General features: G+C 33.5%; 1 protein-coding gene across 1 annotated transcript; it reads right to left on the bottom strand.

Moving 5' to 3' along the window:
• Positions 1-13,341: 13,341 nt before the first annotated feature.
• On the bottom strand, positions 13,342-14,618 carry LOC131598477 (uncharacterized). The gene is made up of 3 exons (XM_058871073.1): positions 14,501-14,618; positions 13,639-13,967; positions 13,342-13,518 (listed from the first exon to the last, which is right to left on the bottom strand). The coding sequence occupies exons 1-3, from the start codon at positions 14,616-14,618 to the stop codon at positions 13,342-13,344; spliced, it is 624 nt and encodes a 207-aa protein (XP_058727056.1).
• Between the last annotated feature and the right edge of the window lie 12,425 nt (positions 14,619-27,043).

Here is a 27,043-nt window from a genome sequence, read left to right as displayed (position 1 = left end):
TGTCACATATACGACCCTTGCAATAACGGTCCGAAATAGACGCAAGTCGATTCAGAACCGCTTTCGCCTTAGTTCGAAATAATTCCGAAAAACTCTGAGAGATCTATTCACCCCCCCTCTAGATCCTTAGGCCAGCGTCTAACAAGTGGCATCAAGAGCTCTGGTTTATTCCGTGCTACGTGAAACACTTATTGGAAAGATGGCTTCCGGACCTAAAGGGGCTCACAATAGAGCTCCAGTTTTCAACGGTGAAAACTATGGCTATTGGAAGGATTGTATGTGTGTTCACATCAATGCAATTGATAGGAACATCTGGACAGCTATTGTCAATGGTCCCTTTCAGATCACCATGACAAATGCAGCTGGTGCAGTTGTTCCAAAACCAGAAAATACTTGGGATGCTGAAGCTGAACAGAGATATGGATACGATTGGAAAGCGAGAAACATTTTAATCTCAGCTCTAGGAGTTGATGAATACTATTGCGTTTCCCATTGTAGATTCGCTAAAGCTATGTGGGACACATTGCAAGTTTCCCACGAGGGAACGGATGATGTCAAACTAGCTAGAATCAATACGTTAACTCAAGAGTTCGAACTTTTCCACATCGAAGATGGTGAATCCATCGAAAACATGCAGAAGAGATTCGTTCACCTGAGAAATCGTTTAAATTCTCTTGATAGACCTGTTTCCAATGCAGTTGCTACTAACAAAATCTTAAGATGTTTGAACAGGGAATGGCAACCCAAGGTTATAGCAATAAAAGAAGCAAATGATCTAAACACCTTAGACATTACCACTCTTTTTGGTAAACTAGAGGAACATGAACAACATCTTAAATGCCTTGACATGCATGAGAAAAGAGCAAAGAAAGAGAAGAACATGGAGAAAGAGGTAGAGAAGAAGTCAATAGCTCTAAAAGCTTCAAGCTCCAAGACCTCAAGACAAGAGCTAGAGGATAGTGATACAAGTGATGATGAAGACTCCGATGATGAGGAAATGGGACTGTTTGTGCGAAGATACAACAAATACCTAAAGAAAAATGGAGCAAAACATTCCGACAAAGGCTTGATCAACTATAGAAAGCAATCAAACAAGCTCAAACAAGATGACAACAATAAAGGAAAAATCAAAGGGCCTTGCTTTAATTGTGGCAAAGTCGGTCACTACAAACCGGATTGTCCCTACCTTAAGAAGGAAAAAGAGAAGAACTAAAGCAAAGGTCATAACAAATCTAGAAGAGCCTACATAGCATGGGAAAGTGATTCATCTAGTGAAAGCTCATCAAGCGATGAAGAAGAATCAGCAAACTTATGCCTTATGGCTCATCAACACAAGAAAAAGAAACTTGTAAGTCATCTTAAACCTGAACTCATAGACAAGGTATCTCATTCTCAACTAAAACTTGCTTTTGAAGAATTACATAGAGATGCAATTGAAGCTTTCAAACTTTTGGCCTCAAATAAGAAAATCTTTTCATATCTTGAATCAAAAGTTGAGAAAACCGAAAAGGATATGGAAGCTTTAAAACAATCTATGCTAGACATTCAAAAGGATAAAGTTGAGATAGATCCTACATCATGGTTTGGTTGTGAGACATGTCATATTTGGCAAAAAGAAGTAAGAGATCTAAAAGCCAAATTAGACAAGGCCCTACAACCAAAAGTGACTTTTGCGGTTGATCCAAATAAGTTCAAAAGGTTGTATACTCCTTTATATAGCAAATATACTTTTGTACCAAAAGTATCAACTAGCAAAACAGCATATTCTCATCATATTACTTGTCACTATTGTTGCAAAAAGGGTCATACCATTGAAAAATGCAAATTTAGGAGGATTTTGGTTCCTAAAGGAGTATTTCAATGGTTGCCTAAGAGCAACAAATTATGTACTCACTACCAAGGACCCAATGAAAATTGGGGACCTCCATTTCTAAATTAATTTTGCAGGAAAAGTGTCTTGACATTGCCGAAAGGTTGTGGTTCCTTGATAGCGGATGTTCAAGACACATGACTGGAGACATATCTCTTTTCGTTGAGTTTCACGCAAAGAAAAAGGGGTATGTCACCTACGGAGATAACAATAGGGGAGCCATACTTGGTAAAGGAAGTGTAGTTAACCCTTCTACCACAACTATAACTGATGTACTGCTAGTAGAAGGTCTTAAGCATAATCTCTTAAGTATAAGTCAATTGTGCGACAAAGATTTTAAAGTAACGTTTACAAATTCTGGCTGCACAATAGAACATACTAAGAAAAGAGACATTATGTTTAATGGCTTAAGAGTGAACAACATCTATATGCTAAACTTGGATGAAGTATCTAAATTTAGTACCAAGTGTCTAATTGCTCTAGGCGAAGACTCATGGCTTTGGCATAGACGTCTCGTCCACATAAATTTTGACTTACTTAACAAGGTTGTCACAAAAGACTTAGTAATCGGCTTACCTAAAATGAAGTTTTCAAAAGATCATCTATGTGATGCTTGTCAAAAGGGAAAGCAAACAAAAATCTCTTTTAAATCAAAGAACGTGGTTTCAACATCACGCCCTCTTGAACTCCTTCACATGGATCTCTTTGGCCCTTCAAGGACTAAAAGCATAGGTGGAAACATATATGGTTTTGTCATTGTCGATGATTACTCTAGATTTTGTTGGACAATCTTTCTACCTAGTAAGGATCAAACTTTTCCAGCTTTCACGCAATTTGCAAGATTATGTCAGAACAAAATGGACACCAAAATAGTTGCAATACGAAGTGGTCACGGTGGAGAGTTTGAAAACTATCCTTTTGAAAAATATTGTGATAAACATGGAATTGAGCATAACTTTTCAGCTCCTAGAACACCACAACAAAACGGTGTGGTTGAACGTAAAAATCGTGTTCTAGAGGAGTTGGCAAGAACAATGCTGAATGAGGGTAGTCTACCTAAGTATTTCTGGGCTGACGCGATTAGCACCGCGTGTTATGTTTTGAATAGGATAACAATACGTCCTATACTAAACCACACCGTCCATACGAATTACTAAAGGGTAGAAAACCAAATGTATCTCATCTCCATGTATTCGGTTGTAAGTGTTTTGTATTGAACAATGGTAAGGATAATCTTGGTAAATTCGATGCTAAAGCTGACGAGGGCATTTTCCTTGGTTACTCACAATCTAGCAAAGCATATCGGATATATAATAAAAGATTACTTATAGTAGAAGAGTCAGTACACGTGTCTTTTGATGAATCTTATACAAAATATGTCGAGAAAGGTCTTTCGTTTAATGGTGCAAGTCCATCCACTGAAGATATTGTCAAAGATAAGGAAGACGAGAATGAAAATATTGTAAAGAAAGATGCTGAGAAAGAGAAAGATGAGTCTCATGATGAAAATGAAAAAGAAAGCATCTCAAACAATGAAGAACTTCCTAAGGCCTGGACAAATGTGAAAGACCATCCAATTGACAACATAATAGGAGACATCTCAAAGGGCGTTACAACACGCTCAAAGATAAGTAACTTCTGTCATCATTTTGCCTTCGTTTCACAATTTGAGCCGAAAAATGCCAAGGACGCATTACTTGATGAGCATTGGCTAATGGCCATGCAAGAAGAATTAAACCAATTTAAACGGAATGATGTTTGGGACTTAGTCCCTCCTCCGGGAGATCATCAAGTAATCGGCACTAGATGGGTTTTTCGTAACAAACTTGATGAAAACGGCGTTATTACTAGAAACAAAGCTAGATTAGTTGCCAAGGTTACAATCAAGAGGAAGGTATTGATTATGAAGAGACATACGCTCCCGTAGCACGTCTCGAAGCTATTCGCCTCTTACTTGCCTATGCTTGTTCAAAAGATTTCAAACTATTCCAAATGGATGTTAAAAGTGCCTTTCTCAATGGCTATATAAATGTAGAAGTCTATGTTGCTCAGCCACCCGACTTTGAGAATTACACGCATCCAACTCATGTTTATAAGCTGAAACGTGCTTTATACGGTCTTAAACAAGCCCCTCGGGCTTGGTACGAACGTTTGAGCAAATTCCTTCTTAGCCAAGGGTACTCTAGGGGTAAAGTTGATACTACTCTCTTTATTAAAAGAAAAGATAAAGATGTACTCTTAGTCCAAGTTTATGTAGATGATATTATATTTGGGTCGACTAATGCAAAACTTGTCAAAGAATTTTCTAAGCTTATGCAGAGTGAATTTGAGATGAGTCTCATGGGTGAGCTAAACTTCTTCCTTGGCCTACAAATCAAGCAACTCAGTCATGGAACGTTTGTAAGTCAAACTAAATACTGCACAGAGCTGCTCAAAAGATTTGGAATGAGTGAAGCGAAGGAGATTGACACACCTATGGCAACAAATACTAACCTAGACAAAGATGAGAAAGGTAAAGAGGTTGATGTAAAATTGTACCGAGGCATGATAGGTTCACTATTGTACCTTACTGCCTCAAGACCAGATATCATGTTTAGTGAGTGTATGTGTGCAAGATATCAATCTTGTCCAAAAGAATCTCACTTAAAAGCTGTCAAAAGAATTCTGCGATATCTACGTGGTACTCCTACATATGGCCTATGGTATCCGAAGGGAAATGAGTGCTATTTGGTAGGATTCTCCGACTCAGATTTTGCTGGCTGCAAATCCGATAGAAAGAGCACCAGTGGAACATGTCATCTATTCTCAAATTCATTGATAAGTTGGCATAGCAAGAAACAAGTATCGGTTGCATTATCTACTGCTGAGGCAGAATATGTAGCTGCCGGAAGCTGCTGTGCGCAGATATTATGGCTCAAGCAACAACTTATTGACTTTGGTATTAAGCTTGATCGTATACCTATCATGTGTGACAACACAAGTGCCATAAACTTGAGTAAAAATCCTGTCCTACACTCACGAACCAAGCATATTGAAATAAGGCATCACTTTCTAAGAGATCATGTAGAGAAAGGAGACGTCATATTTGAACATGTAGAGAGCAAGAAGCAACTAGCTGACATCTTCACCAAACCTCTAGCAACGGAGCAATACTTCAACATTCGTAGGGAATTAGGGATACTCGATATCTCTAATTTGGGCTAATTACATTTGTTTCTCTTAAGTTTATTCCTTTACTTTATATATATATATATATATATATATATATATATATATATATATATATATATATATATATATATATATATATGTATATATTGATTATTCTCAAGCTAACATTTCTCTAAGTGTAAAGGTAGTTCTTCATCAAGCCAGGAATCATTCCACATTACCTAAAGGCCTCCACTAAACGGGGACACCTACTTATTGAGAGGGCGGTAACATGGTTGTTGTTCGCTTCCAAAAATATCATTGATGCTATAATATGCTATCAATTAACATGCTTATAGTGACTTCATACATATATCTGTCTTACTCATGTATGTGTTTCATCTCTAATCATAGCATATCATATTCTAAACATACAAGCAAATAACTAGGCTTAAACACATCATATATAGAGCATTTTTACAAATATTTGGAATTTAGGTCGACCTAGTCTGCCTCTGAGTCGACCTACACAAGTCATTTTTCAACATATAAGCTAAAATGCCCAGTTACGTCGACCTACCCTCCTTTTAGGTCGACCTAATCTGCAATTTTTTTCAGGCTTCTCTGTTAGGTCGACCCAGCCCTAAATTAGGTCGACCTACTGCTACAAATATTTCCCAAATTGGGTCTGTTGGTCGACCCGACCCATACCCACTCATACATAATCATCTCTTTTACCAAATTTTGCTCATTTGCATACCATTTGTACGGCCAACCCTAATTCCTCAAGAGCAAACTCTGTCACAAATCTCCTCTCTTACTCTCCTACTCAACAATCATGCCTCCAAAATCAAGAAAGGGAAAGGAAGTTGCTACTAGTTCATCTTCTCAACCGGTAAGTGCTCTTGTTCATCCTGACTGTAGGGAAAATTTTGAGAAATGGCAGATGAAACGAAAAAATTGTTAAGCAGTATACCTATGATCCAAATCTTGTCAAAAATATGCATATCCCCGATGTCGCTGATCTGATTGAACATCAAAATATTCATCCCTTAGTGCAATGTGATACTCCATACTGTGAAAATACTGTCAGGGATTTCTATGCAGGATTTACAAAAGGGGATGGCTGTAATTTCCGATTCAAAATGGGTTCTAGATCGCATGTTGTTGACAAACGGGCTTGGATAAGCATCTTTGGTCTCAAAATTGTAGGCGATGAATTATGTATGGAAAACGGGGATGTACCGGGAAACTATGACCATGTGGCCTACATGAAATCTATCCTCAAAGACCCTTCCGTCTTTAACAAACCAAATGAAACAATAACAGCCGGTCACCTAAAGCGAGATCCTAGGCTCCTAAATTGGGTCATCTCAAGAATCATTCGACCAAGAGCAGGAGGGTACTCAAGAATTGAACGGAATGAAGTTGTGCTCATGTATCTGCTGCAAAACAGAACGTGTGTACATTGGCCTTACTTTCTAGCTGCAAAGTTTCATGAGGTCCAACAGAAAACTACCGCCCTGTGTTATGGATCAATAATTCAGACAATTGTCAACCATTTCGGCATGAGGCTTGATCACTTGCACTACATCAGCATGCAACAATCTCAAGAATTCTCACAAACAACCTTGACCCTTATGGGATACCATTGGAATCCAGTTAGGAAAACCTACTATCTCATTCAAAAGGGAACCGGGAAGGTTATTTACAACTATGATGATCCCACGGAGTTTGGAAACATTGCAGGTAATGAAGAAGAAGGATTTGATCAAGACAATGCAAATGATGATGATCACCATATGGAAGATGTTGCACAAGATCCGGATGCAAATTGGAGATATGTTCCTCCTCAACAAGAGGATATCCCCTGGGGATATACAGCTCCACCTCCGTCGGATCAAACCAACATCATATCCATGTTAGAGAATATGCAACTCCTACAACAACAGCACTTCGACACACAGCAGATCCAATTCCAACAAATGCAACAGCTTCAACAAGACCGCTATGACGAACAACAACGCCAATATCAATCGTTATATGGCTTGGTTCAGGACCACAAAGCTGACTTTGAAACATTTGCATCCAACTCCACTTTAAGACAGAATCAATATGAGGAAACGGCATTGAACCGTCATGCCAATCTAAGTCAAAGCTTCAATACCCTCAATCTTTCTGTGCTTGATCTGTTGGAACAAGTTGAAGAAGATCGTCCTCATACATTTCAAAGAGGAAGGGGAAGAAGGGGCAGGCGTTAGGATGCATTCTCCATCATACCATCATGTCATTGCATTTCATTTCATTATCATTATGTTCAATTGCTATATGTTGTCGTATTTTTTAATCTCTTGGATTATGTATGTTAAAGTGTACCTTTAAATATGTTTGGTTCTTATGCTATCTCTACCTATAATTATCTATTCTACTTATGCTATTATGTTTTATCTCGCTACTCGCTTCTACTGTCACGTTGTTCTATTTCTTTTGATGTTGTCAAAGGGGGAGATAGGTGCTGAGAGTACGGGGGAGCTTGGGCTCAGTATGAAGAAGCTTCAGCTTACACATACAAGGCTGGGGGAGCTATCACTACTTGTTGACGAAGCGTTTGCAACCGGTTTGCCATCATCAAAAAGGGGGAGTATGTAAATACAAGATCACACTCACAAAGGTGTTTTTGATACATGGCAAACTCCACAAGCAAACAAGCAACAAGGCACAAGCAGAAGAACTCAAAGAAAAGCAACCATTGGTCACTCAAGACAGAGCAGGTCGACCTACTATACATATAGGTCGACTCATGACAAGTAAAACAAGAAGAACTCGGAAAAACAACAGTCAGGTCGACCTACTCCCAACCCAGGTCGACCTAAAGTGGAGAAATTTACACATCCTTCTGACAGGTCGACCTACACAACAACTAGGTCGACCTAAACTGAGGAAAAGTCCCCAAAACGTATCTGAAGAGGATTCTGGTCGACCTACTTCTTTAACAGGTCGACCTAACTGGGAACAAATGTTGTTCAAAGCAAATGCAGCTCTGTTAGGTCGACCTAAGCATTACAAGAGGTCGACCTATCTGATCAAAACTGCAAAAATTCTTGGTTTTCTCTGCTCCAACTGATTAGCTCTCATATATATTGTCCAAGGTTCATTATTGCAGTTTTCTCAACACCAACAACTGAAAGATACACAAATGCTTCTCATCTTCGTTCTTCATCATCTCCAACACAATTACACATAATCATTCTTGCGTTGAGGGTTAGTGATCGAGTTCGATAACGTCCATGAAACGGAATTGAAGATTCCTAGTGGGTGAAGATTTGTGGGGTTTTTGGTGAATAAAATCTGAGGGTTTTGTCCTCCAAGATTGGTGAATTTTGGGGGTTTTTATCAAGAAGCTTCATCAAGGATCCAGCTGAGTGTGAAGATTGAAGAACAAGTGTTCAAGCAATTCAAAACACTGCAGAAAGGGATCAAAGTGAAGCTCTTGGAAGACCTTAATCTGGCTCAAGATTAAGGGGGGAGAAGATTCAAAGGATCGACAAATTTGATTTATTGTTTATCGCTTTGTTATCTTCTTTGTACAAACTGCTTTCAACATTAATGGAAGATTTCCCAATTTCAGTTTGGAATTGGGGGCAGACGTAGTCGTAGCGAGGACGATCGACGAACTGCCTAAACAAATATCGTGTTCTTGTCGCTTTTATCTTTTCATTTACGTTCTGTTCATATTTGGTTATAATTGCAAATTGATCAACGATTCGAGTGTTAAAATTGTGAATTAAGAACTAGCATAAACATCACAATTCATCACACATTAAATCACCATCAATTTGATCATTATCACCAAGTGCTTGTGTTTTTGTTTCTTTCACTATTACTGCATTGCAATTCAAAGTCTATCAAATCAGAACTTAATCGATTTTCTATAGTAAAACATATTGATTCGATAACATATCATTTCATCGTTAATCTCAATTATCTTGTGGTTTTGTCACATATACGACCCTTGCAATAACGGTCCGGAATAGACGCAAGTCGATTCAGAACCGCTTTCGCCTTAGTTCGAAATAATTCTGAAAAAACTCTGAGAGATCTATTCATCCCCCCTCTAGATCCTTAGGCCAGCGTCTAACACAAAAGAGATTTCAGGGTAAGTTGAGAAATTATGATTAAGGGAAGCTATTAGACACCCTTGATCCTTCTCTAAGTTTTATAATGTCACTATTTATGGTAAATAATTTATAATAAAAAAGGGGAGCCAATAAAGAATAAAGACAAATTAAATTTAAGAAAAAGAGGACTCGCATTGGTTGCCCAAATGGCAACGTACCTTCTTATCTATAATATAAGAAAATTAATAGTTGTGGAAAAGTCAAAAATACCCTTATTTAATTTTTTGCCACCACATTAAAATTGTAGTTTTTTTGTCTTTGCACCATAAAGTTCTTAATTTTATTATTAAAATAATACAACTCTTATATTTTATCAAAATTATCAAATCTCTCTTCATTCTCTATTATTTCACTTTCATCACTTTCTCACTTCTTTCTTCCAAAAAAAAACACTATTATTGATATATTTTTTTCATATACGAAAAATGATATTTATGATCGAAATATTTTAGTCAAAAATGATATACGGGAAAAATTTATTCAAAAAAAATATTATTAATCTAAATATTTTTATATACGAAAATTTAATATTGATCCAAATATTTTTGTAAATGATACCTAAATAAAAATAATATTTGTATACAGAAAAAGATCTATTATTTACCAAAAATGCTATTTATGATCCAAATATTTTTTATTCAAAAATGATACGGAAAAAAATTTACTATTGATCTAAATATTTTTATATACGAAATTTACTATTTATCCAAATATTTGTAAATGATACCTAAACAAAAATGAAGCTTGTATACGGGAAAAAATATATTATTGATCTAAATATTTTTATATACGAAAAATGTTATTTATGATCCAAATATTTTTTATTCAAAAACGAAATAGGCCAAAAAAGCTATTATTGATCTAAATATTTTTATATACGAAAATATGATATTGGTCCAAATATTTTTGTAAATGACACATAAACAAAAGTAATATTTGTATGTAGAAAAAATCTATTATTTACGAAAAATGGTATTTATGATCCAAATATTTTTATTCCAAAATGGTATACGTAAAAATGATCTACTATTCATCTAAAAAAATTTATATACGAAATTTACTATTGATCCAAATATTTATGTAAATGATACCTAAACAAAAATGAAATATGTATACGAGAAAAAAATCTATTATTGATCTAAATATTTTTATATACGAGAAATGGTATTTATGATCCAATATTTATGATCCAAAAATGGTATACGGGAAAAAATCTATCATTGATCTAAATATTTTTTTATACGAAAATTTAATATTGATCCAGATATTTTTGTAAATGACACCTAAATAAAAATAATATTTGTATTATTATTTATGAAAAATGTTATTTATGATCCAAATATTTTTTTATTCAAAAATGGTATACGGGAAAAAATCTACTATTGATGTAAATATTTTTATATACGAAATTTACTATTGATCCAAATATTTTTGTAAATAACACCTAAATAAAAATGAAGTCTGTATACTGGAAAAAATCTATTATTGACCTAAATATTTTTATATACTAGAAATGGTATATATGATCAAATATTTTTAATCCAAAAAATGATATACGGGAAATAATATATTATTGATTTAAATATTTTAATATACGAAAATTTAATATTGAACCAAATATTTTTGTAAATGATACCTAAACAAAAATAATATTTGTATGCGGAAAAAAATTATTATTTACGAAAAATGGTATTTATGACCCAAATATTTTTTATTCAAAAATGGTATACGGGAAAAATTTTATTATTGATCTAAATATTTTTATAATCGAAATTTACTATTGATCCAAATATTTTTGTAAATGATACCTAAACAAAAATGAAGTCTGTATACGGAAAAAAATCTATTATTGATCTAAATATTTTTATATACGAGAAATGGTATTTATGATTAAATATTTTTAATCCAAAAATAGTATACGGGAAAAAAATCTATTATTGATCTAAATATTTTTATATACGAAATAATCAATTATTTGTTTAATTTTTTTTAACATTTTAATTTAAAATAAATGATGTATCCAAATTCGCGTAACCGAGTAGTTAGTATTTTTTGTTGGTGTTTTTTTTATGGAATTATATGCATTTATTTAATTATGTTTGAAAGTGTTTTAAAAATTATCGCAGTTCGTGGTTCGCAGTTAATAAATGAATTTTAATATGACATATAATCCTATTTTTGGTTTTTTTAATTTAGAAAATTAAATAACGTTTTAGTTTAATTAAAATAATTGTATTTTGATTTGCATTTAGGTAACTTAAATGTTTTAAAAATAAAAGTTAAAAACATATTTTTAAGTATTCTTATAATAATATTTATAATTTTATGGGAAAAAAATTATTTAATAAGACAATTTTTTTTGAAGTATTTCTAGCAATTTGTAATTTGTATAATGTAAACAAAGTATTAAAAGCAAAACTCAAAACTTAAATATTTAGTTTTTTTTATAAATTAAAAGATTTTTTAATCATTCCTAATGGGCTTAAGTCCTAAGTGAGTCCAAATGATTTTCTACAAAAATACACCGCCATTTTTTGAATTGAATATCTTAGAGAACGGGCTTAACAATTTAAATGTTAAGCCCACTAGTTTAATAGACTTCCCTTTTTTATAAATAAACTCTAATTGCAAATTAAAGAATGTGACAAGACAAATAATAATAAATCAAGAATAGAAAAGAAATGACATACTCCAACTAAAATAATTGGATGTAAAAAAGATAAGATAAATTTTGGAGTATGACACATACTAACTCCAAATCAAATTTAATCTTAAATTTGTTCACATGCATAGACACAAAAGAGTTATTGAAGTTCAAATTAGAAAAACAATTCTTGTTTCATCAAATGGTTCTGTCTTCTTTAATGTTGCTTTTTTATATGATTTAAAGAGAGAAAGGGATAACACTGTGAGTATTGCAGATGAGAGAGCAGACAAAACAATTCTTGTTTCATCGAATGGTTCTGTCTTCTTTAATGTTGCTTTTTTATATGATTTAAAGAGAGAAAAGGATAACACTGTGAGTATTGCAGATGAGAGAGCAGACAAAACAATTAAGATTCCATTGCATTTATCATGGATTAACTAACTGAGAGATAACAGTGTTAAAAGGAAGGGAGGTGTTTGCCACTTTAGATCAAAATAAAAGAAAAAGAAAGGAAGGTGTTTGCCACTTTAGATCAAAATAAAAGAGATTAATGTTTAGTTATAAACTAGAGGGGGTGTTAGTATTATTTACGAATATCTTATCTCATGGGAGGTGAGTAATTTACCAAACACTCATGTTAACTTATCAGCTATCAGTCACCAGCTACTAGCTATAAACTATCAGCTAATTTTACAAATCAAAACCTACATAACCTAGATGATGAAGATGTTAAGGATTTGAAATATGGTTCGAATTTGATTTTTATCTCAGTAATTATGTAACCTCCCCTGGTATAAATAGCACCCACTTCCAGTTCCATCCAAATTCAACTTAGAATGATCTTACACATGACCCCAAAATGTTCAAAGTTGAAAACATATAAATACTCATAATAAACAAAATAAAAAACAATAATTAAGTACGTTGCAGGGAAAATAAATAAATTTTAATAATGCATCTAGCTATGGAAAGATCTATGTCGTGATCACGCTTGTTCTAATCTCTTTATATTAAGAGTGCTCCAGCCAGGTCTGTAAAATATAGAGGCAATTGAAGGAACGGTAAATGCTCTATAGTCTAGCACCATTGAAGTGCGTTAACAAAGTTCAATTGTCTTCATTGTCCTTTACTTTCGTTTCTCTTTAATCTTCTATATTGATTGTTTTCCTATTAGAGTGATATCACACAATAATCCTCTTGATTTCATCTTCCATTGATTTTAAAAGTAAAAAAAAAACTACAAACCAACATAAACTTCCATTTAATTTTAATCCTAACTATAGAGCATTCACTTAATTTGAGATTAGATCCAGTCATGTCTAAAACCCAAATGACTTGTAATTTATTCCCTTATACTAAGTTATAACAAGAGAGACTAAGTGAAACAAAAACATTATTCACTTATTAGTATGTTATAACAAGAGAGACTAAGGGAAACCAAAACAAATAAAGCAAAAGCTAAATTAAACAATTGTATTTAAAAGTTGAATGCACATTTACCTTGGCAAACATTTGATGACTTTTTTAGCTGACGGTGCATTTTGAAGCAAAAAGTCTCCTATTCCATCCGGCAAGGATGAAAGATGATATTGACTTGCGTCTATTTTCAGTAACTTCAAGTTATGTAAATAATGGAAATCAATCTTCCATGATTCAGGAATTAAGTTGAGAATCTAAGCAACGAGTAATGTAGGTGAATTAAGATCAATTTAAGTGGCATATTAAAATAAAAACACGTCTCTTGTAATAAAAAAATGAAAGCCCTAAATTTGAAGCAAACCAAATTAAAATACCTGAAGAGTCTTTAAAGAGATTGTCAATGATTCCATAAGGGCAAGCTCAACTAGCCAATTGAATAGAATCGAAGGAAATTCTTCGCCAGCAGTTGAAAATGGTACACTAATCTTTACGTGTTTAATAGAAGAGAAATTGGTATTGTTATTGCTATTGCTATTGCGGCCACGTAGATTTTGTAAGGGATCACCGAAGAAATCAAAGCTACAAAGATTTGGGGTAGATAACTTGAATTTGTGAGGGTGGCTAGACAATGATATTGTTAAATTAACAAGTGACACACTTGATATGAAGAGGTTTTCTTCACAAGGGTTCCGTTCATTAAAAACTTCACAATAATGAATGATCAAAGTATTCAAACTCTTAAAAACAGAAAAGGGCTCGGCGTAGTCATCATCACTAGTGCAGTGAAAGGCAAATAATTCAATAGACAGATGGGTTAATGCAGGTAATGCAAGAGAATTTGGAAATAATGACCGCTGTTTGCTCGAAGTAAGTCTAAGAGAGGTTAAAGTATGACATGGAAAGTTGCAAAGTGGGAAGTGTAGAATATTACATGCCACGGCCATATGTAATTGTTGGACATTGTGTGAAAATACGAATTTCATAATCCTTTTGAGCAAGTGAGGCTTGATAAATTCGCGGCACTCAAAATTGAGAGCTTGTAGAGAGAGGTTTTATCATCGCGAAGAGACAAACATTGAGAAACAAATCTAGTGAATTTCTCCAGAGATCCGTAGCGAGTATAATTGAAAGAAAGAACGGGAATATGTTTCCAGAGATTCTTCCATCGAGGGGAGATGAAGGACGTTTGAATAGCTTGCTTCGTCTTCAAATGCGATAATATTTTAAGTAAAATACAATCAGGTAAAGCACTGATTCTGTCTTTACCATCACCGTGTCTTCTTCTTTGAAGTGAAAGACAATCAGTTAAAGCACTGGTTCTGTCTTTGCCATCACAATTTCGTCTACTTTTCATCGTAAACAATTTTGCTGCTACTCAAATACAACCAAACTGATAAATAAATAAATAAATAAATATAAACCTTTGCAAAAACCTTACGATATAGCGGCTACAGTCTCTCGATCACCAACCAATGGTTTGCAATTTGACGGAGATCGACGACCAACCCAAGGTTTGTAATTTGACGAAAAGCACAGATCTACGACCAACCTATGGTTTGCAATTAGACGGAGAAGCACAGATCGACAGCCAACATATAATTTACAATTTGACGGAGAAAAACACAGATCAACAACCGATCTATGGTTTGCAGTTTCACGCAGAGAAGCACAGATCAACAACCGATCTATGGTTTGCAGTTTCACGCAGAGAAGCACAGATTGACAATCGATCTATGGTTTGCAGTTTCACGGAGAGAAGCACAGATCGACAATCGATCTATGGTTTGCAGTTTCACGGAGAGGTATAGACCGACGGTTTCACGCAGGTCAACAGAGCGCCGGAGATAAGGACGACGGCGGAAACTGGAGCAAGACAAAGGCTTTTTTGCGTTTTGGGATTGATAATTGTGTAATCTAAATTTTTTAAAATAAATAGAGAGCGCACATAGCACACGTGGGCATGTGGCAGAATCTGGTGTACAAGATTGATCTAATCGTAAAATTTGCCTAAAAGTACTCTCTATCTTTTCTAGATTTTGAATTTTAATATAAATTATTTTTAAAAATACTGAAAATCATACAATATAATAAAGCAAGATGAGAATTTTGGCAACTTTGCCAAGTGTCAAATTCTCAATCTTTTGTTATATTTAATTATTTCTATAAAAGGAAAGTTTCAATTAATAAAATTCTATTATATTTTTAAATTAATTAAACTTTATTTGTTATAAAATTCTTTTATATTTTTGCAATTGGGAAGATCAATCGTGGGATTCAATGTCCTTATTACAATATAAACGAATATTTGGGGAAGAGCAAAGAAATTGATAATTGAAAGTGAAACGCTCGATGCATCGTTTCTCAATACAAGTTCACAACGCTTTCAATTCATCTTCAATTTCATCATCAATTTCTCTTCTCTTCTCATCTTCAATTTTGTCTTCTCCACTCAAAACATCTTCTTTTCCACTAAACAAAACATCAACTTCTCTGATGCAATCGGTACCTGAACCAATTTCATCTATTGGATTTCCATGTAATTATTTTGTTGTGTTGTTTATTTGTGTTTATTCCTAAAGAATTTGTATATATAAATTGGTGAAATTTCATCTCCGATTTTAGATACGGTAGATGGTCCTATTGTGTTAGTTTTTGCTCCTTCAGATCCTGTCACTACTTTTTCCTCTATAATATGTAGCACAAATGATAAATCCGGTGAAAGCATTTCTTGGATCAGAAGGATTTCTTAGCTGATTTCATAACTCTGTTAAAACCATTGTGATTCCTTAAAACAACTATCATAGTTTAAATGTTTTGAGCTATTGATTCCACAAAGTTTACGTATCCCAGTTTAAATGATGTTTATTGGATCTTTATACATGGTTCTGTGTTGGTTTTTGCTCCGGTTTATTTGATTGGGATGCATTATGCAGGTGCACCGTTTCGGTTATGCTACAGGTTCTTTTTAATCCTTTTTCTCTGGTGCAAAATTTCCTGTTGGTGAGTTAAGTTACAGGTCCAGTTTTGTTATATAAACTGGTTCGGTTATGTTATTATTGATGTAGGATTAATTGGCTTTTATCGTGCAGGTTTGGTTGAATTGTTTGGAAAGTTTATGAAGCTGTTGTGGTTCGGTTCGGATTTTGTGGGTAAGAGATAGAGTTTTCTGCTACAAAGTTCTATTATGTGGTGCTGCAAGTATTTTATCGCAGGTGCAACTGGATTGGTCATGGACATGTAGCTTTGTTTTGGTTTCAAAGTTAATTTTTATTGCTGGTCCGATTTAAGGTGAAGGGATGGGTAGTAGTGAATGAGATTTGGTTTGTATTATTATCTTGATAATAGCTTTGATTCTAGATTCTAGATTATAGCTTTTTTTTATGGAAAATTGGAGATCAAGTATTTCTAAATATATATGCAACAACAATTATTTATATTATTATAATTAAAAATAAAAATATGCAGTAAATTGTTATCAATTTATATTTATCTCAAATTATTTAAATTATTGATGAGCTTTTTCTATGTTTCTATATGAATGAACCGCCTTTTAAAAGGAAGGTTTTAAAAGGAAGGGATAGTCGATTGACGAAGAAATATAATGTTTTATTGTTTGAGATCAAAAAATTAATAAAAACCTGAGATGAAAAAATTAAAAGAAACATTAGAATATGAAGAACATGAAGGGACATACAAAATTTTGTTGGTTGTTTACATTCAAATTCAATCACGTGTTTAATTCATATTTTATGTTTTTTCTTTTTGGAAAATTGGAGATCAAGTATTTCTAAATATATATGCAACAACAATTATTAATATTATTATAATTAAAAATAAAAATATGTAATAAATTATTATTAATTTATATCAAATCATTTAAATTATCAATGAACTTTTTCTATGTGAATGAACTGCCTTTTAAAAGGAAGGGACAGTGGATTGACGAAGAAATTTAATGTTTTATTATTTGAGATAAAAAAGTTAATAAAATTTTGAGATGAAAAAAATTAAAAGAAACATTAGAACATGAAGGGACATTCAAACGAAACCGTTGTTGTTGTTTTTTTTTTTTTGCCGCAAATGAAAAAAATAGAGAATAGAATAATTTTATTATAATAATAATAATGATAATAACTTATAATTTTATTACAAAGGTTGTTATAATTATTATAATAATAATAATAATAATAATAATAATAATTATTATTATTATTATTATTATTATTATTATTATTATTATTATTATTATGATAATGATTTTTAAAAAGACCACTTTTTCAATATTTAATATTTTAATAGTGAATAACTTCCCTTTTATGAATTTTTAATATTCAATCGTATCCTTCTCCTTTTTCAATATTCAAATAATTAAGTTTTATGAAATTGCTCACTTTTTCAATATTCAATGTAAATATATATATATATATATATATATATATATATATATATATATATATATATATATATATATATATATATATATATATATATATATATATATATATATATATATATATATATATATATATATATATATATATATATATATATATATATATATATATATATATATATATATATATAAAATTAAGTTTCACAAAATCTTAATTGTAGTGTAAATTAATATAATTAAGTTTATCAAAATCTTAATTGTAGTACAAATGGTTTATTGGGTATACACATTATTCAATTTTATTTATAATTTTTAATTTTTAATTTTTAATTTTTAAAAGTAGTTTATCATTAATATTAATAATATTAATCAATTTTGCTTTGGTTGAAAAAAAAATTATTAGGTTGTTTTATTAAATTATTTTATCCGTTTATGCTATTTAGAGCATATTTTTATGCAAAGATCAAAAGATATTAGTATCATTTTCTCAATCAATTTTGCAACAATCGTATTTTTGTGCAAAGATCAAAAGAAATTAGTATCATTTTCTACACTACAATCTTTAGCTAAATGTTTAGTTATTGTTATTATGTCGGATAGGCCAACTCAAAATAAAGTTCTATTTCATAATATTAAGTTAAATGAAATTTACTCAATTTTTCATGATATGTTTGTTTAGAAGAATTTAATCTTGCAGTATTTTTAATTATATCTCAAAATTAAATTTATTTAAATATATTAAATAACATAAATTTAGTTATTTGATTAAATATATTTTTGACTTAACTAGAATTTTAATTTTCATCTTTTGCTTCATTTAAGAAATTAATCTTTTTTTTTTTAAATTAAAATAGTTTTGACTCCCATCTCACATTTTTGTGTAAAAATTTGATGAATTTAGTATTTTTTTAATGACATATAAGATATATATTTTAACTTTAAATACTTATAAAATATTTTTTATTATACGAATTTTTTGACCGTGCCTCGCACGGGTATAGACACTAGTAAATAAATATTTAAAAATATTTTGTCAGACCTATCTATATATCTACTAAATAATAAATAATTATAAATAAATAAATATTTAAATTCAAATTAGCGATATTTTTTCAGACCTATCTATATATTTATTAATAAAAAATATTTATGCACTTAAAATCTAATCTAAATAGTATTAAAGTGTTTTTTTTATTAAAATTAATTTAACTTTAAATAATAAATAACTAATTGTGATAGTTGAGATCGACAGAATCTATTTTGAATCGGGCTGACACTTGGCCCAATGCATAGTCCAAGCCCCAATTTAGGGCTATTAGGGGAAAGACCCGAAGGACACCTGCCCGACATGTGAGGATAGTGAGGTTGTCCTAGTAGTAGGTGTCGTACAAGGACACCCCCTCGTGTCTCCCCAATAGCTACTTTCCCCGCGCGTGTCCACGAAAAATCCCTCCTTGTAGGATTGGTCATCAACGTCTCCCTTGCAGGTACCCCCCCACCCATTTTTTCAGAAGTCCATCAAGTTGCAAGCCACGACGATCCATTATGATCAGGTACGATCATTTTTTAATGATGATTGATATATATATATATATATATAAAAGAAAATGTTACAAAAGGATAGGGGGACAATCACCAAAACCCTATCAACAAGAAACAAACCCAAAGAACGACATACCTAGCCTATTCTTTACAAAATCTGCCCTTAAACAGTCCGGGATAAAATCAAAATAAGAAGAGTCAGAAAGATTAAGACCTATGTTAGCAAGCGCATCTGCACAACTATTGCCCTCCCGAAAAATATGAGAAACTACAAAATTCTAATTAGTGATTATGTTCATACAATTCACCCATTTATTCCTAATCTGCCAACGCACCATAAAAGGAGGCTTAAACACATTGACCACCGCCATCAAGTCCGTTTCCAACCAAAGGTTATTCCAATTTTTCTCATGTGCGAACTCAATTGCAAACATTGCACCGGAGAGTTTGGCAATGAGAGAATTGGCCATACCCAAACCAACAGTAAAAGCACCCAAAAATCTGCCATCACTATTCCGTGCAATGCCACCACAAGCAGCAAGAGAAGAAATTGCAGCACCATCGCAATTTATTTTGATCCAATTTCTAGGCGGAGGTTTCCAAAAGACCTCAATAATATTCCGCGCTTTAGGAGGCCGGATTACCACCCGAAAACTTTTAAGAATCTCAAACCCCTGCATATCCAGAAAAGAGGCATTCACAGAACTAGCAGCAAGAGACACAACCTCCATTATAGAAGAAGAAGAAATACTGAAATTTAAATTCTGAAATCTAACCTTGTTTCGAGCTGACCAGATGGCGTTTATAACATAAATAACGGCAGCAATGAAGGTAATCCGGTGCTGACCAGTGCCACAACGATTAAGAAGACCCTCAATATCGGACCAGCCAAGAATACGATCATGGAATTTCAACTTTTCACCAATCCAGCGCCAAAGATGAGTAGCAAATTTACAATAAAAAAATAGATGATGAGAGGAATATTCTGCCTCCTTAGAAATATCACACCGAGAAGGAAAGGCAAATTTTTGGCGCTTTCATTTCTCATCCGTAGAAACCTTATTATGGAAAAGCTTCCATACAAAGCTTGATTTTCAGAGGGGAATGGATTTAGACCAAATCCAACGCCACCAATTTTTACGGGGACCTTTTGACCTCTTAAAACCATAACCAATTTTAGAATAAAAATTGCCATTCGGAGAGAGCAACCAAACCTTTGAATCTGGACGGAGGTCAACCGGAATGTGGCAAGATACAATTCGTGCTTGAATAGAAGGAGGAATGAGAGTGATGGTGTCATACCCCAAAATTTGTCCATCTCATTTCCCTATTCAAGCTCATACTAAAGTTCAAGGCTCAAAGACACACTCTCCTAAAACAATGGCTCAATGAATTAGGGTTTCAAATTCTCTAAAGAAAATCAATTTCAAGGTCTCCAATGGATCTCATATGGCTTATGATGTTTCAAATTATCTCTATGGCAAAGTACAAGCTTCAATTCAAAGGATTGCTCAGTCAATTGTTTAAAAAAACAACAGTCGACTAGTTTGACCTAAAAGTCAACTGTGGTCAAAGTACAGTCAAAATTCCTGATTTTTGGTCAACATCCTTATTTTGAAGTATCATTCATCATTTGATCAAGGATTGATCATGATTCATCAAGGAAAGTTCAGAAATCAACAAAACCTAAAAAATTTTAAATTAGGGTTTCATAGGAGAAAGTCAACTGAACTTTGACCAGCCATAGCTTTCACATGGAACATCATAAATTTCCCATCCAAAGCTCATTTTGAAGGAAATTGAATTCTCTACAACTTTGTCTCTCACAAGCCAAGTCTAAAAATGCTTCATTTGAGAGATATGGATCAAAAGATTATAGGTCATTTTTGAAAGTCAACCAAAAGCAGTTTTTTTGTCAAAGCCCGTATCATCAAGATAACTTCTTCAAATAGAAAAAAGCTTCCAAAGTGGCTTGTAGAGGACATCCCGAGGTTTCCAAAAAGTCTTAGAACTCCTCCATATCTTAAAAGTTGAGGGAGATTATGCCTTGTCAAAGTTGGACAATTTTAAAGGGAAAAATGTGAAAGAAAAAGCCTCAAAATAGATTTTCTTGTAAAGGAGCCCAATCTTGTTTGGCCCAATCTTGTTCTACAAGTATCCAAGAGTCCAAAATCCATTTGCCACGAAATTATGTGATTTATTTGATTTATTATGATTCTTTATTCAATTAAAAAAGAATTAAAATCAAGTAAATCAAAGGAAAATCAAATATTTGATTCAAAGGCCTAAAAGAATCATATATAATCATCAATTATACCTCTCAATCAATCAAAATTCGTGCAAATAAAATTTGTGAAGATTGGATTGAAATTTGGCCAAAATTAGAAACATTCATGAACCATATTTCTTCAAATTGCCAATCAAAGATTCATCAAGATTTTCTTTGAAATTGTTGACCTAAACTCTTCTCCTATAAATACATAATCATTCCAGACTCCTAGGGCACGTTTTTGCAGCATCTAAGAACCCTAGCCCGAGCTCCAAAATTCCAAGAAATCTCAAATTCGAATTCTGATTTGTAGGCCAATTCAAGGTGCTTGGTTGATTCCAATACATTCTTGAGGCATCACTGAAGAATTTCCAAACGTTACCAAGGCCTAACACTTACAGAATCGCCCCCAGAGAGCCACGGTTTGCACTCACTTTCCCTTGATCGATTATATTGATTCATGCATTTTTTAACATGTTTTGATTGCATATTCATGTTTGTGATGATATATATGATGTTCCTGGATAGTTTAATTGAAGAATCTGTGTGTGATACGAGTTTCACCATATTAGGGTTCATAGCTCTCGAATTAGGGCTTTCTGATTAATAGAAAATTAGGCTAATTCATAGCTACCATGGAGCTTGTGGTGTCTAGACGATCGCAATAGCGTGGTCGCGAAAGATTTTTGTTGTGTTTTGGATGCCTTTTGATTTCGCAGATGTAAAAAGTATGGACCTTTTACAGCGCTTCAAAAAAACACGCTGTAAAAGCGTGTTCTGCAATTTCCCAAGGAAGGAGGTGATGCGTTGTCATCCTCTCATTGGCCAGTTTGAAAATAAAAAGGCGCGCGCTTTGGATGAAGAAATCCTGGGATCAGGTGTGTTCATAGCCCGTGCATACCATGCGCCTTCATCCATCCAGCCATATGATCTCTCTCTCCATTCATCCAACGCCCATGTAAACGCAGATGCACCATGCACCTCCAGGCCTCCACCATACAGGATCACACGCTAAGTTTTCCAATTTTTTTTTAGTTACATGATATTTTATTTAATTTGTTTTCTTTTTATATTTTGTTTATTAAATATTTACTTTTTTTAAAGTCTTTTTTTATTTTACTAAAAATATTATATTTTTATTGACTATTTTATTTTTTTATCGAAAGTTCGATTTTTTATAATATTCATTAATAATTGTTTCATATCTTAAAATCAATTCTTCTTTTTTTTTTCCTTCAAAAATACTTTTAATCAATTAAATAATTAGGATTTAATCCAATAATTATTTAATTGATATATTAAATCGAACTTTCGACTTTTAGGCATTATTTAATCCTTTTTTAATTATTTAAAGGTTTCTAACCCTCATTCATCCCGGTAAATCAGGGTTTAAATCAGTTAATGCACTAACATTTTTCTTCTTCGTGCCTGACCTTCAGGGTTGATCAAGATCCTTCGGCCACGCGCCATACCGGATCGAAAAGCTAAGTTTCTAATTTTTATTTAATTTAATATCATTTTATTTTGCCTAAAATAGGGTTTGCTTCAAATAGTCAATGAATTACTCCTACACTCACCCCTTGTTATCTTTTCCTTCATTAATTTTCAGGGTTATCAACCGATTAAAGCTCAAACCTTCGGTAACCCTAAAACTCATTCTCCTTTAATTTCTCCGATATTATTACTTGTGTTTAACCTATTATTTTATTGGGTTATCTTACTGCTTTTTCCCCTTCCCCATGGCTGATATTTTGTAACTGCTCCTGGTTTGTATTGTTTGGCCTTGAAGGCACTTAAACTTTATGCTTTACATTATAATTGCGTGGTTAGTAATTTAGGGCGTGAAAACCTCGAACTGAATTTAGAATAATTAATTACAAGATAATTATTTGAATTAAATCACGTGATTGTGCACCCACACACCTTTTATGGTAACCCCTTTTGTTGCCTGTTGCCTGTTGCCTTGTTGCCTTTTCATTACAGAATAGTCATGTCCCTCGGATACGAGGACGCCTCAGCAAATGTTGCCTTTAGTTCATTCTCATCACAAAAGATCATAAGTCCCTACGATGCTGACTTCGATTATATGATCTCGTCCCTCGAGGTTGCCTACGATATGATGTGATAGTCCCTTTCGATTGCTGAGGTGTCCTCTTTGGTTGCCTAAAAAATGACTATTATATCCTTCCCTTAGACTACCTGCCCTCTTTATGGCAGGATCAGTCTTATGGCGAACGATAACTTCGACAACCCTTCAACCTCCAAATAAAAGGACTTCCTACCCTCCTATGGTATGGATAGCCCTGAAAGGCTAAAAGAATTCTTTTAAAATGTTAAGGTAATTACCTCATAATTGCTAGCTCTAGTTTAAATCCTTTTCTACTCTTTTCTCAAAAACCTTCAAAAAGGCTACGCTTATTTACAAGCTAAAGTCCTTATTTCATTTCTAAACTTTTGAAAACAAATGAGCTAAGCAATTAAGAGCCCATGGAAAACCATGGATGCAAAGGGTGCCTTACACCTTCCCTTTGTATAAATTACCCCCCGAACTCAAAATTTATTTTAAAGGTTTTTTTCTGCTCTTTTAGCCTTTCTATAAATTGGATAAAATAAAAGTCGGTGGCGACTCTTACTTACCGCGACATTTTCTTTAAAGTCAGTTCACCGTATTACAGAACCGGCGACTCTGCTGGGAATTTTTCGAATAAAAGAAGGGTTACCTTAAAAGTTTAGGATCACTTAAATGTTTTCTATTGTTTGCTTTGCTTGCTTTATTTTTCAGGGCTGTTTTGGGAATTAAATGAAGGACGAATCCTACACCCGGATTCAAGTACACCTAAGATAGGAAGTGGCGTAGTCATGGCGACCTCCTTCATGTATGTGGAGGATTGGTCAATATGAGAGTTCACGCTTAAGTTAGGCCTCTATGGGTGTTTGCATGCTTCTCTTGTATGAGGGAGGTTCGTGCGGATGTCCGTGGGTGAGTCGGAGTGGGGGGACTACTCTTGATGTATGTTGAGAGCATAGTCGCTACCCGATACTACAGCTCAGATAGGTTCTTTCTCAAAGTATCATTGCATGGTATGTATGTATCATGTTCGAGGGTGCTTTAGGAGGGCTGACAATTCTGGGTAACTTGGTAGAACCCGTTGCTGATATCATCCTTATCCTTAGAAGTACCTTTGGGGAAGGGTACCTCACCTGGTCAAACTCCATGCAAGCCAAGCCTAAGGAAATTGTGTGATTTGTGTGGACTTATTGAAGGATAGAAAAACACTTAGAAAGGGGGGTTTGAATAAGTGTAGTCTAAAAACTTGAACGATAAAAACAATTTGCACAGTTATTTTTATCCTGGTTCGTTGTTAACTAAACTACTCCAGTCCACCCCCACGGAGTGATTTACCTCACCTGAGGATTTAATCCACTAATCGCAACAGGTTACAATGGTTTTCCACTTAGCCCACGACTAAGTCTTCTAGAGTATCCTGATCACAACCTGATCACTCTAGGAACAAATGCTTAGACACAAGCTAAGACTTTCTTAGAGTATCCTGACCACCACGTGATCACTCTAATTACAACTGCTTAGACACAAGCTAAGACTTCCTAGAGTATCCTGATCAACACTTGATCACTCTAGTTACTTACAAATTAATGTAATCAATTCTAAGAGTATTACAAATGCTTCTGAAAAGCTATAATCACAACAGTGATATTTCTCTTAACGTTTAAGCTTAATCTCACTAATATATTACAACAGCAATGTAGTGAGCTTTGATGAAGATGAAGTTTCTGAGCTTTTAGTTTGAACAGCGTTTCAGCAAGTTTTTTAGAATTGGTTCTTTCAAAATCGTCAACCTTGCTTCTCATCAGAACTTCATATTTATAGGCACTTGAGAATATGACCGTTGGGCGCATTTAATGCTTTGCGTATTCCGTACAGCTTTGCATTTAATGTTTCACGCTTTTGTCAACTACCTCGAGCCTTGTTCACGCTGTGTCTACTGACGTTGCCTTTAATAGCTTCCAACGTTCCTTTTGTCAGTCAGCGTAGCCTGCCACCTGTACTTTCTTCTGATCTGATGTTTGAATATAATATTTGAATATCATCAGAGTCAAACAGCTTGGTGCATAGCATCTTCTTGTCTTCTGACCTTGAAGTGCTTCTGAGCGTGATACCATGAGAACTTCAGTGCTTCTGCTTCTGATCTCAAGTTCTTCTGATGCTTCCATAGACCCATGTTCTGATTCTGCCTTGACCATCTTCTGATGTCTTGCCAGACCATGTTCTGATGTTGCATTCTGAACCTTCTGAGACAAAGCTTCTGAGCGCTGATTTGTGCATACTCTTTATATATTTCCTGAAAGGGAAATTGCAATGTATTAGAGTACCACATTATCTCACACAAAATTCATATCCTTGTTATCATCAAAACTAAGAATATTGGTCAGAACAAATCTTGTTCTAACACTTATTTGTTTTTGTACATGTCATACCCCAAAATTTTCCCATCTCATTTTACTGCCCAAGCTCATACTAAGACTCAAGACTCAAAGACACATTCTCCTAAACAATGGCTCAATAAACTAGGGTTTTGATTTCTCTGAAGAAAATGAATGAATCAAAGGCTCCAATGCATTTCACATGGCTTATTATGTTTCAAACTATCTCCATGACAAATTCAGGTTTTAATTCCAAAGATTGACCACTCAACTACTCAAAAAGTCAACAGTCGACTAGTTTGACCTAAAAGTCAACTGTGGTCAAAGTACAGTCAAATATCATTTGATCAAGGATTGATCATGGTTCATCAAGAAAACATCAGAAATCAACAAAATCCAAAAGTTTCTAAATTAGGGTTTTCATAGGAGAAAGTCAACTGAACTTTGACTAGCCATAAGTTCCACATGGAACATCATAAATTTCCCATTCAAAGCTCATTTTGGAGGAAATTGAATTCTCTACAAATTTTTCTCTCACAAGCCAAGTCCAAAAATGCTTCATTTGAGAGATATGGATCAAAACATTACAAGTCCTTTTCAAAAGTCAATCAAAAGTCACCTTTTTCAAATGGAGCATACATGAAAATGGTAAACCCAATGGATATGAGACCAAAAGGATCTTTTAGGAGGAATCCTAAGCTTTCTAAGAAGTCCGAGAATACATTTTTTGAGTCAAAATTGAGGGAGCTATGGTTGTTACAAGTTAGGCTATTATGGAGAAAATGTAAAAGGTTAAATGGAGCAATTTTGAATGTTTGAGTAAATAGGCCCAATTAGTGGGGTGTAAACATGAATATGACATAGCAAGAGACCTCCAAGCCCATTTATGCATAATCTTGATTTTCGTTTTATTTATTTTTTTTGATTTTTTTATTTCTATTTAATTTAAATCAAAATAAATTAAAACAAATCAAATAAAATATCAAACAGGAATTATGATGCACGTAAATTTGCTTTTCTGATCAATAATCAATCAAAGATCACGCTTGAGGCTCAAAAAAATAATTGAAGCTTGATTGATACATGATTGAGCTCAAAAATAGCAAGTTTTAAATCTCTTCCAAATCAAATC

This window comes from Vicia villosa, linkage group LG4 (genome assembly GCF_029867415.1).
Source record: "Vicia villosa cultivar HV-30 ecotype Madison, WI linkage group LG4, Vvil1.0, whole genome shotgun sequence".
NCBI classification, from domain to species: Eukaryota; Viridiplantae; Streptophyta; class Magnoliopsida; order Fabales; family Fabaceae; genus Vicia; species Vicia villosa.
The sequence above is the reverse complement of the archived record's forward strand: the minus strand, read 5'-3'. Positions and strand labels throughout refer to the sequence as shown.

Bases quoted from the DNA above. Each gene is read 5' to 3' on its own strand.
- LOC131598477 (XM_058871073.1), bottom strand. From the start codon at position 14,618: ATGAAAAGTAGACGAAATTGTGATGGCAAAGACAGAACCAGTGCTTTA. The intron at 13,968-14,500 runs GTATTTTACTTA...ATTATTGTGAAG, and splicing joins AATCAGTGCTTTACCTGATT to TTTTTAATGAACGGAACCCT. The intron at 13,519-13,638 runs GTATTTTAATTT...CTCGTTGCTTAG, and splicing joins TCTCTTTAAAGACTCTTCAG to ATTCTCAACTTAATTCCTGA.